Here is an 11,783-nt window from a genome sequence, read left to right as displayed (position 1 = left end):
TCTTTCTCTAGTCTCGTGCTTTGTTGTTTACATGTGTGTGAGTGTGTGAGTGGGTGTGTCCGGATCGTCACAGTTAATCAGTATCCAGCTGCGATCACTCACCAGTACCAGCTGCCACTCATCTCATCTCCTATAAAAACTTACCACTTTCTCACTCCCATTGTCAGATCGTTGCATGAAGTCTTCGTGTTGCCTGTTCCTGTTCCCGTGCTTCGTGTCCCGTCTCGAGTTCCTGTGTTCCAGTTTTCGTTGTGTTGGATTTCGTTTTGTGTCTGGATTACGTCGTCACCCTTCAGAGCACCCTGCACTTCATCCATCACTCAGTGTCTGACCATCGAAGTCCCTGCGCCACCGCCTGCATCACCTGGACTTATCTTCATCATCATCTTTATTTACACTCATTAAAGAGTCTTGTACTTGCATCTTGTGTCCTCGTTTCTAACGTAACACTATGAGGGTGATATAGTGAAGTTACTTTGCTTGCATTTTTACTGCAGTATAAACATTATACCTCAGGATTCATTCCGTGGAGGTAGGCTATAGCTCACATTCACATTTTCTCCACTCCAGTTTCTCTTTATAAATCTGTAAATCTGTGTAATCATGAGGGACGACAAATAGTTATATTGAAAACATCCTCTCCAAATGCTGGAGCTGACTTGTTTTATACTTTATTACAAATACACAGCGTATGCCTTAACTTTATAAACAATAAGGTAACACTTTAAGGTAAGGGTACATGAATTATCATAAATTCATGCATGAATTCTGCATTCATTCATGCATTAATATCTCACGAATCATCAGGAACTAACACAAGTTCAACATTTTTCATTCATGACTTCATGGATGAACAACACCTTAATTAAAACATTAACCTAGATGAGCACATCATCATGAGTTATGATTTATTTTGCATGATCATGATGTTTTCTTTGTTCACAGTTATGCCACCATTAATAGCACATTGTTCATCAGTGTTTCAAAGGACTAGTCACCTCTTTAATTGAGGGGCCACACACATGATGAAGTCATTGATAGATAATGCTTAGTTAATGATGACTACTGTATTTGAATGTCAACAGAATTTGTGTGCTATGAGTTGTGATTGGTCTATTTTGGGGTCAGTCCAATACAGTATCATCATTAACTCTTCTTAGTTAATGTTTTAATTAAGGTGTTGTTCATCAATGAAATCATGAATGAAAGACGCTGAACTCCTGTTAGTTCCTGATGATTCATGAGATATTAATGCATGAATGAATGCAGAATTTATGCATGAATTTATACATGAATTCATGATAATTCATGTACCCTTACCGTAAAGTGTTACCAAAAATAATCTTAACATACAATTAAGAAATAATATCTTTAATACATAAAATATTTTATTTTTAAAAAATCAACACAGACCCACTTTTATTATATATTTATTTTTTATGTTGTCATTGTTTTCAAACACACACACACACACACACACACATTTTAATTTCTAACTTGGAACAATAAACACAGGTCATCATAACTGTCATTTTTTTGCAATATATATATGTATATTAATATATATATATATATTTTCCCAAGATGGTCATCCATATAATAGACATTGACAGATTTACTTTACAATTGAATTCATGTATGTCTGGTTCTCAAATGGTTTCCTGTTACAATGTACTTCGTTCTGTTTAATGCAGTCCACTATAACTTATGCCACAAATAAATACAAAATTAAATAAAATAACAACAACATAAAGTCAGATTGTGAAGATCGCATTACCCATTATCCTCCAGCCTAGTCCCTCCAAAAAGGCCAGACAAAAAGGGGTAATTCCTCCCCCCAAAAAACTCCATAAATCAAATAAATAAACAAATGAATTGTCATCAATACAGCAACTTGGCTCTTGGTTCGATGCATTTCTAGACCTCCACGAAGCTCTATGGAATCGCCCCCCTGGAATTCTCCTTCTTTATACTCTTTATTCAGTCCCAAAAACCTTTGAAAATGATTTGAACTCTTGTAAAACTCCATAACTTTTCATTTAAAACATCTCTGAACTAATAGCAACCGATTAAAGTTGATATTTCAGTCTGTACAAGCTTTCTGAAAAACTCTTGACACACTAACCTATAATAAGGCAGGGTTCAATTCCCAGTATTAGCCTACTTGGATGTCTTAGGTCACTGTTCTTATATTTAAAATTAAATTATAGAAGAAAAAAAAGACTAAGCACAATGAAGCTGTGCTAAAGAGCACCCCTGTGAAGTCTTAACTAATTTCTGCTTAAAATAAAGTAAACAACTGAAGACTAAACAACTGTACAATGTGAGGAATGGAGAAATCCCTGTCCGGTAAAGTTCTGCGTCTTCATTGGTTCCCTCCCAATAAAGAAGAAGCAGCGTCTTTAACAGGCTGGCATGACAAAACTACTCCCACCATCCCTCTCAACCCTCACGGTTTTGAACAAAACTTACAGTAAGTGCCAAGACAAAAGAAAATGTCTTCATACACTCACAAAGAAAGACAGTATAGCACATACATTATTTGTAGTAGTCCCCTAGAATCCTTTTGATTAATTTGTCATGTTTGAGTCCTACCCCAATGCATGTAGTTTATTAGTTACAGATCCCTTTACAATGTTTACAACCCCCGGGAGAAAAATCTTTATATTTGCCAAATAGAATATAGAGATTCTCTATTTTGATATTATTAACATCTTATTCTAACTCCAGATTGTGTATGCCTTAAATGTGAAATCTAAAAAAAAGACCCTCTTCCCCCAGATGAAGCCCACACTACAACACAAAACAATACAGATTTGTTTTTTGTTTTTTGCTTTTTTCTTCTTAAACAGCTACAAAGTAATAGTTTCATTTTTAATACTCAGCATTACATATACAGACCTAAAGGAGAGGTTGTGCTATCATTGTTTCAGATATCAGGCCTGTGATTTGTCAGTCAGATCGTGGTTTCAAAATCCTTATCTTGTTAGCAATCACTGTCACGTGTTTACCGATACTAAATATTCTAGTAAAATAAACATAGACTGAAAACTATTCAGAGCGATAGGGGATTTCCTGAACTTTTGCTGGATGAGGCTTTTAAAAACCAGAGATCTGGGGAAATGTTGTCTCTTAACCTGTTTTTGATGGCAGTTGGCAGTATAAGCGAGATATAATAATATGGTCTTTGGTCAGTTTTCATTAAAATAGCTCGACGCGAGTGGGACATAGGAGTGAATGAGCATGCAAAGATGAAAAAAAATGAAATGAACTAAGGCTTTCTCCTTTTAAAGAAGAAAAATGAATGAAATGAAAATGAAACAAGCCGTTTGTTTGTTCAGAAACCATAAATACTAAATATTACAGTTAAAGGGATAGTTCACCCACAAAATTAAAATTCTGTCTTCAAATAGTCACCCTCATGTTGTTCTAAACCAGTATACATTTCTTTGTTCTGTTGAACTCAAAAGAAGATATTTTAAAGAATTGGGGAAACTGAACAGTTCTGGGGCACCATTGACTTCCATCGTATTTTTTGTCCTACTATGGAAGTCAGTGGTGCCCCAAAGCGGCCTGGTTACAAGCTTTTTTTCAAAATATCTTCCTTTGTGTTCAGAAGAACAAAGAAATGTATAAAGGTTTGGAGCAACTCGAGGGTAAGCAAATAATGACAGAATTTTCATTTTTTGGTGAACTATCCCCTTAATTCTGCTCTAATCATTAGACTTTTCCATAAACACACCAGTGGAATCATTCCTCTAGACCCACCCCCTCGACCCAGTGGCTCCGCCTCCTGTCACAATCAATCTGCTAATCTATGCCCTCCCCCCAGGTTGCCATGTGAACAGCTTTTCTTTAAAGTGCAGAGGTCTAAGCAGCCTAATCTCAGGATGAACCCGAAACACTCCACACACAAAATCTATTTACAGCGACGGGCAACTAGAGGCAGAATCAAAGTGTGAAAGGAGGAAAGCTAATGGTGCTAACTGAGAAACGAGTAGGGTGGGGGTGTTCACGTGCAGACGCACACTTCACGCCTGGCTTGCTTCTTGTCGACAGATTGGGCGGATGAGACTGAAGGGTGATGCTGATGGAGGCGTAGGCCTATATGTGTGCGAGAGCAAACCGAGAAGGGCACGGTGAAAAAACAAAAACACATAAAGAAAAAAAACGACCCCTCAGGTGCTTGGCAGTGTGTAAACTACAGCTGAACTCAACAAACAGGCACACAGAGAGGTGGATAATAGTGAGGGACACAAAAGTCCTCGCTGTGCACACAGCAGCAGCGTCAAGTCCTGAAACGATGTGGTCCCTTTCCTGCCTGATTCACACACAAAAATATAATTTACAAATCTATTACTAAAATTCAAAGAAAGACTAAATAAAAAGGCAGTATCTTCATATAAGAGAGAGACCCACAGCTGTTGAAACTAGCTCACGTTGAAGTAGTGAGATCAACCTGTGTGCTTTCAGAAGGATGAACTCGTGCATCGGTTTGGCAGTAGTTCTGCCGCGAGGAAGTAACACAGCGCATGGTTCTCTCACAGTCGGACCTGCAGTCTAACCAGTTAAAAAGCGACATCGAAAACTAGCTTTTTGTGCATGACACTATTTCCCCTTTTCGGTCAGTCCCATCCCCACACTTTGTTTGGAGACTCTCTGGCCTTGAAAATCTTTACCAGCAGAATGAATCAGGTCCTGATTTCGTTTTGTTTCACGTCACTTACAGCGCAATTGAACCATGTGAAATTTTTTTTTTTGTGCGATTAATTACAACCATTCATGTCAAAACATAGTTTGACTGTTACAAATACTTGAGGTTGTTTAAGACCTGTTTTGGAATTCTTGAAGATAAATACACTTACTCTGTTTGATAGACAGCATAATTCTACACTGCTATTAAGGAATGTTTAAGAGATAAGACACTAAAGACATCAAATTAAGATAAACATCTACAGTCATTGGTCCAGTCTGTTGTGGCAGTTCACTAATAGAGTAGGTACTGTTGGTAAGAAAGAAAGAAAGAAAGAAAGAAAGAAAGAAAGAAAGAAAGAAAGAAAGAAAGAAAGAAAGACAGAAAGGGGTTGAGGGGGCAATGTGTAGGTCTGAGATAGAGTGGATGTGACTTAGGAAAAATTTGGGGATATTCATTTAGTACCTCGGTTAAGAGAGTCCATAGCTTGTGCAAAAATACACCAATACTCAGTTAGCAAGAAATAGTGAAATAGAGCGTGCAAGATACAAACATCCAGATTAAGAGGCAGTAGTTTAAACCTGAAGCAAAATAAGTCTTACAAAACTTAAAAAAATATACAAATGCACACTCACACACAAACTACAAAAAACCATTATATCAGAATAAAACTCTACAAAGAACATTTGGAATATATACTGTATAATCTTATCGTATTTTTAAGGGTTGTGATTTCTTTTTTATCGGTTGTCGTTGCCACAAGTTATCAGGAGTTTTGAGTATGAACAGTATTTCAGAAAAGCCGGAGGTATTTACAGAGGATACATGGCCACACACTCACTGACAGGACAAACGAGGAGTGACAGGGGCCCAGCTGTGAGGCAGTGGAGGCAGGGGGCAAGAGGGCTCGGCAAGGGGCTGATTTAGGCTCTTTGCGGGCAAATAATTTGATTGTTGTGAGAAGTCGTTTTTTTTTCTCATCTTTTTTGGGAGGGTTTTCTCTGTGGCCTGGAATTGGCCGTTCATGAGCTCAGAGTGGGGTAGGAACATTGCGCTTTTAGGTGCTGAAGTACACTGTGAAGAGAAGGAAATAATTTATTGTCAACACTTGAAAATCACAATAAGAAATAGGCCTATAATTATATAACATGAGTCACTGTGGCCCGGTTTCACAGACAAGGCTTCAGGTGCGTTTACACGATAATGATGTACTAAAAACTGAAAGTTTAAAAAAAAATTGTGTACAAATCGTACAAGTCAAAATTATTTTCTGTGTTGTATTTAACCCAGAACATTCCTTTAAAAATGAATGAGAAGATTTTCATTGCTTACCAATGATTATAATGAGGACAATCACACATATCACCCCCAGGATAATCATCATCTAAAGAAAAGAGTTAAAAATAGGGAGAATGAGTTAAAAGCCGTAAAAGGTAGATTATTAAGATCTAACATTCATACATGTGATCCAATAATGTGTTATTGGCAGCAGGTACTGTTTTCATTTGAATATCATTTTAAAATATATAATATAAAGAACTCTCATTTCAAAACAGTACACTAATTTAAGGTTTACTGTTAGCTGTTTGCTTGATTTAGATGTGTTGTAATGAAATACATTGCCTTTTTCAGTCTTCCTCAAGCCACTTTGTGTGATGTTTACCTTGGCATTCTTCCACCAGTATTTATTCTTGAGCTTAGCGGCGCTGGTCTCGAACTGTGAGGCTCCAGCCTGCAGGGCATCAGCCCGATCATCCAGTTCTGACAGCTTCTGGTCCCTCTCCAGAACCTTGTCCACGTTCACACGCATAATGTCCACCACCTGAAAAACGATGAAGGGGACTCTTAGTAAAATGTTCCATCCATATTTGCAGTGGTGTTTTAAAAACTTTTCAAAGTCCTCACATTTATATATATGGAATTTAATATTTACATATATCAAGAAAATGAAGTGTAACGTGTAACACGGACAAATTGACATCTGGTTAATATATATATATATATATATATATATATATATATATATATATATATACACACACACACACTTCATTTTCCTGGTTAAATAAACATTACATAAAAAAGAGATGTTGGACAGTGTTACTTTATAAAAACACTTTTTAATGTCACATTTTGTAATTTTTGTGTTGTTTTATTTTTGTAATATCGATTCTTTTCTCATCGAGACTGCCTCCCTTGCTTCCTCGGAGGAAACGCCGGTCTGGTTCTGAAAATGCACTTATCGTTGACTGAAGATAAAGAGATGGGGTCAACTCACCTCATCCACCTGAGCCTGTGTCTGCTGTAAGCGACGGTTGCTGGTGAGGTTAGGAGGAGCGTTAGCTCCTTCTGGAGCACCGGCAGGGGCTGGAGCAGACCTGCAAATCAACATATAGTACAGTCACTCCTCTATACTACATTATTACAATAATACATGTTTGTATTTATTAGTACAGTGATTTATAGAACTTATATATGAGACGAAGAGGGCAAGGAACACATTTGCATGTATTGACAAATTACAAAGAAAATATTTTTTGAGTTTTTGTTGCTTGCATTCTTTTTTTGAGAATAGAGTAGCCATTTGAAATTTGTTTTCAAATTGCAATTTAAATTAATTACTAAATCAGTTACAATAAAGACCTATTTGTACAGGAAGTTATGTCTTAATCGTCATGCAAGCAAGATTACATATTGTTATTGCACCCTCATTCACTCTCTCATCTGCCATTTTTGTAAAGACTAGAGTAAAACTAAATTAAATGTATTTTAATAATTGTTTTAATTACATTAAAATGTTCTGCCTTTCACTAACAGAAATAAGAAGTGTAAGTGAGAGGATATTTCTAAAAAACTCTCCTTGCTAGTGCCACTATCATCCACCAGAGGAAGACAAAACTCTGTATAAAGGTCACCTCTGGAAGATCCCTAGATCTAATCCCTGTTTACTTTCCTTTCAGGGAAGTAAATACTTTTTCTTACTGGGATCTTTACCAGCCATTCTTCTCATTCTCATTTACTTCTACTCCTTCTAATTTACAACAGCCTATATTTAGACATAAAGTCTCGGCTCCTCTGACCTTCACTGATAGGAAAATATTTAATTTCAGTATCAGTTGAATGATTCTTATGGCTAGAACATTAATGTAACATTCTGGCAACTCAGATTTATATTTTCATGTCTAAAATCCATCAAAAAAAATCATGATTCTTTGTAAGTCGACTTTAATCAAACAAATCAGAAACAAATGTATTACTGCTTTTTTTCTTTTTTTTCCTTTTTTTTATTCAGATACATCATATAGGCTTTAAGAACAAATAATCTGTGATTCAGCCATGATTCAATGCTAAATTAGCAGTAGTCAGATTTAGGTGTACACAAAATCCTAGTTTCATTATATGATGCCTCTGATGTAAATTTCTCAAGAAAAATCAAATGTGTTATGCGTCATGCCTTGTCTGATGTTATGTGTCATGTGTGAGTTTAATGAAATTACACACCAAACATTGTACTGTGCCATTAGAAAAATTTGCCTTGCATAACCAGAAAGCTTTGTAGATTTACTATAGTTTTACATGAATATAAGGTTAATCAATTGTTTCTGTGCTCTTCCTTGAACTTGAATGGTAAAGGCAGGGTCATATGAATGATGGGGAACATCCCCACCCCCACACAAGGCCTTCATTAAGTGTCTACCTGTAGTATATCTGTCATCGTTGCGTCACCATAAACATTTTTTCAAATAAAAGGACCAGATGTTTACCCTTGCTACCAAATGACATGTATCTATTTTTATATTGTGTAGGCAGATGTAATACAACAGTAGGCTATTAATCCAAAATGTTATATCAAAATATCACATTCCAGACCCAGTGATGCCTTAATAAAAGTATCCAATGCAGGGACTGGCAATACATTACGAAGATATGCGCCATTTACAGCCTCGATTATTTAAACCAGTTAAACGAGCTTGTCTAGAAAATACTAGTAGCCTACACGGCCATCTTTCCTGCAGAGGAACACCTGCGCCCTTTGTGCAAGTCCAACCAAATATCAATGAACATAAAGGCATGGCTCCATAGAAACGTGCTGAGTGGATTAAAGATTAATATAAATCAAAAATATAACAAATTGTATCGCCCCCTTTAACTGAACACGAGCATATAACCGTCCGTTTCCAACCCCCACGACTCGCGTGGAATATCACGCCTCTAGTTTACAGCCTACGTAAGGGAAGGTTTTTTTGTTTGTTTTTTACCGTGTGAGGTAGCCTATATTTTTCATCATCTTCATCTAAATGTCATTTGTGAAAAGATAGGCCATGAATGAAACACAGTGGGCCTTGGGCTAATTGAGACAAATTCCTTTTTTTTCTTCTTTTTACATCGAAATTATCATCTGAACAGAGATTAGGGTGGACAGATAGCCTATATAAATTGCAATAGCCACATTATGTTATTTCATAAATTATTTTCTTTATAAAAGCTTGCGACCAATTCCAGCCAAACCAGTCCAATCCGGTGTCTAGGCGTGATTCTATCGCTGTCGCTCACTCCAGTCCAAACACCAGAATAAAGCGAAAGATTTCCAAGGTAACAATTTAATAAATAGAGACACATTTAGTATGCCAGTAGTAGCAACTGAAATGAAAAAAAAACATTGGCCATTGGTAGCCTAGGCTATAGACTATATTATATAGCAAGCGCGCTCGTTAGAATTCAGTGGTCTCCTGAAATACTTAATAGATGTAGAAGAATACGTATATACAATCAAATATAAACTTACAATAGCCTAATGAAGTATGCTTATTTGTGCATAAATGTATTTACGTTTATGTTTTATTAGCCATGGCAATATAGTAATAACTGAGAAAAGAATGAGGTTCTAAAACTTAATTAGATCATTTAAAAAATAAAATAATTGTAGTGAATTTGTACTCACATTTTAACCCGGTTTTATGTGCGTCTACAAGAAGTGTGGATGAACGCGCTGCTTCAGGCGTTTCTCCCCGTCTCCCGGATAAATAATGCACTCTCCAGATTATTCCAGTAAAGAGGTATTCCTTGTATATTTGTTAAGGTTTGTATTTATTTATTTCCACAGGTGTACCGCGCCTCGCTAGTATTCCTTTTATAATAAGGGCGCTCTACCGCTACTCGCTTCTGTCACTATGTACACATAAAAAATAGATGCTCGGATTAGGGGAACAAAGATGGCTCGTTGACGTCACTCGTCATCCGGGAAACTGCAGGTTGGAAGCACTGACCATGAGAGACAGGAGATGGAGGATGCATTGCATGATGACAGTATGACTAGATGGGACCGGTCATATTTATGCTATACGTGTGGAACGCATTAAGACGGATATGTAAGAGGACATGGGAGGGGGTCCATGGACTGTATTTGCACAACATGCCCTGTGTTTAATTTATTTATAAGGATTGCTGAAACAAACAAAATGGCGGTCTATGAAGGGGTGAATGGGCTCCGGGTCGCGTGTGGTCACTGGTTGGTTACCTTTTGGGGAAAATTGAAAGATTTAGATATCACTTTAAAACCTTGGAAGCGGTAGGCTATAACGTATCCCAATAGCACATGGGTCACCAATGCAATTTCATTTTAGCTCTAGAATTAGTGAATGTTTCACAATATTTCGGGTTTACTTATTGTGCCTTACGATGTTATCTACTGTATGACATATATATGTCTTGAAAATGTAATACTACAAAAGAAAATATGAAAAGTGTTTGGCAGCGGTGGGATTCGAACCCACGCCCCCGAAGAGACTGGAGCCTTAATCCAGCGCCTTAGACCGCTCGGCCACGCTACCGTTGAATGTGTTTTTTTGTGTACAGCTCTAAAAACTTTAAAACTGTTTTACAAATTACATAGTCGTTGTTTATTATAAGCAGTCACATATTATTATCATAGTCGTTGTTTATTATAGCAGTCACATATGATCGCGACAACATCGCTCTCACAGGTAAGCTGTTGTTCCGATTCCGGCCCTAATTGCACCGGAAAATACACTAAAGCAAAGTCTTGATTGTCTGATAAAACATTAAAAACTGTCCGTGGAGGTTGAACCTCCGCCGGCTGCTCATTGGCTGCAGCGTCTTTTTTGTTTCTTTTTTTGAAGTTCTACAAAGATACTGTATCGCGAATTTAGATATGCATTGATAAGCTAATTTTCATTCATTCGTTTCGTTGACATGGTTGGTGTATCGAAACCCCAACACGCCGATTTTTTGTGGCAGACAGACTGTTTATCTTTGAATAAAAATATGTTTGGTTCAGGTTTGGAATCTCAATCTCATCTGGTCACCCTATCAACAGTTTATATTAGAATAAGGACATAATATATCATTCATTTACTGTAAAATAATACGTGGACACGTTTTAAACCAAACACACGATAGATACTATTGTTATTTGACCACTAGATGACGCTATATGCATATATAATACTTGCCTACAAGAAAAACGTTATTATAATACAAATGGCTGTAACGATAACATAAATGCAAATCTACCATTGTTTTAAGCCCTAAAAAATATTTTCACAACATATAATGTAATAGAACGGTCCCTCTACTCTCATTTCAAAAAGTATGTCCTTAATCAGAGCGTCTGCTTGGAACTTTGTATTAACATTTAAATTCTGGAGAGTGACTCACTCAGCTTCCGCCTGTGTGTGAACACCAGTCTATGGTGAACACCCACAGCCCGTCAGCCCCCCCTCTAGACTCATGTTAACTGTTATTTTTGATGAAATAAACGCACATTTTACGTGTTTTATCAAATACTTTGATGCGAATGTGAAATAGTATATGTGTATGTATTCATTTAATGATTACACGAATCTATTTGTGAATAAATAGCGAAAGGACCATCGATTTTAAAATCGACCAATGGGATCGCAGGAAAACACAAGCTTGTTAACGAGAGCGGAAATAAATTTAATTTAACATCTATAGTTTACCTTTTAAAAATCACAAAAAACAATGATCTGCTACTATTACTATTCATTAAATGTACTGTGAAATACTTGTTTTGTATTTTGAATCATTTAACTGAGTTAGAATCACA

General features: G+C 36.7%; 1 protein-coding gene and 1 non-coding gene across 2 annotated transcripts; both read right to left on the bottom strand.

The window, feature by feature from the left end:
- Window positions 1-1,414: 1,414 nt before the first annotated feature.
- Window positions 1,415-9,906, bottom strand: vamp2 (vesicle-associated membrane protein 2). Its single transcript, XM_077242805.1, has 5 exons — window positions 9,636-9,906; window positions 6,972-7,071; window positions 6,357-6,515; window positions 6,026-6,077; window positions 1,415-5,767 (listed from the first exon to the last, which is right to left on the bottom strand). Coding segments are annotated over exons 1-5 (330 nt in total). The 5' UTR covers window positions 9,638-9,906; the 3' UTR covers window positions 1,415-5,750.
- Window positions 9,907-10,442: 536 nt separating this feature from the next.
- On the bottom strand, window positions 10,443-10,524 carry trnal-aag (transfer RNA leucine (anticodon AAG)). Its single transcript has one exon. It is a non-coding gene; the product is annotated as a tRNA-Leu (tRNA).
- Window positions 10,525-11,783: the final 1,259 nt, after the last annotated feature.

Source organism: Siphateles boraxobius, unplaced genomic scaffold, assembly GCF_051911475.1.
Source record: "Siphateles boraxobius isolate OS27281-9 unplaced genomic scaffold, OSU_SipBor_1 25, whole genome shotgun sequence".
Classification (NCBI taxonomy): domain Eukaryota; kingdom Metazoa; phylum Chordata; class Actinopteri; order Cypriniformes; family Leuciscidae; genus Siphateles; species Siphateles boraxobius.
The sequence above is the reverse complement of the archived record's forward strand: the minus strand, read 5'-3'. Positions and strand labels throughout refer to the sequence as shown.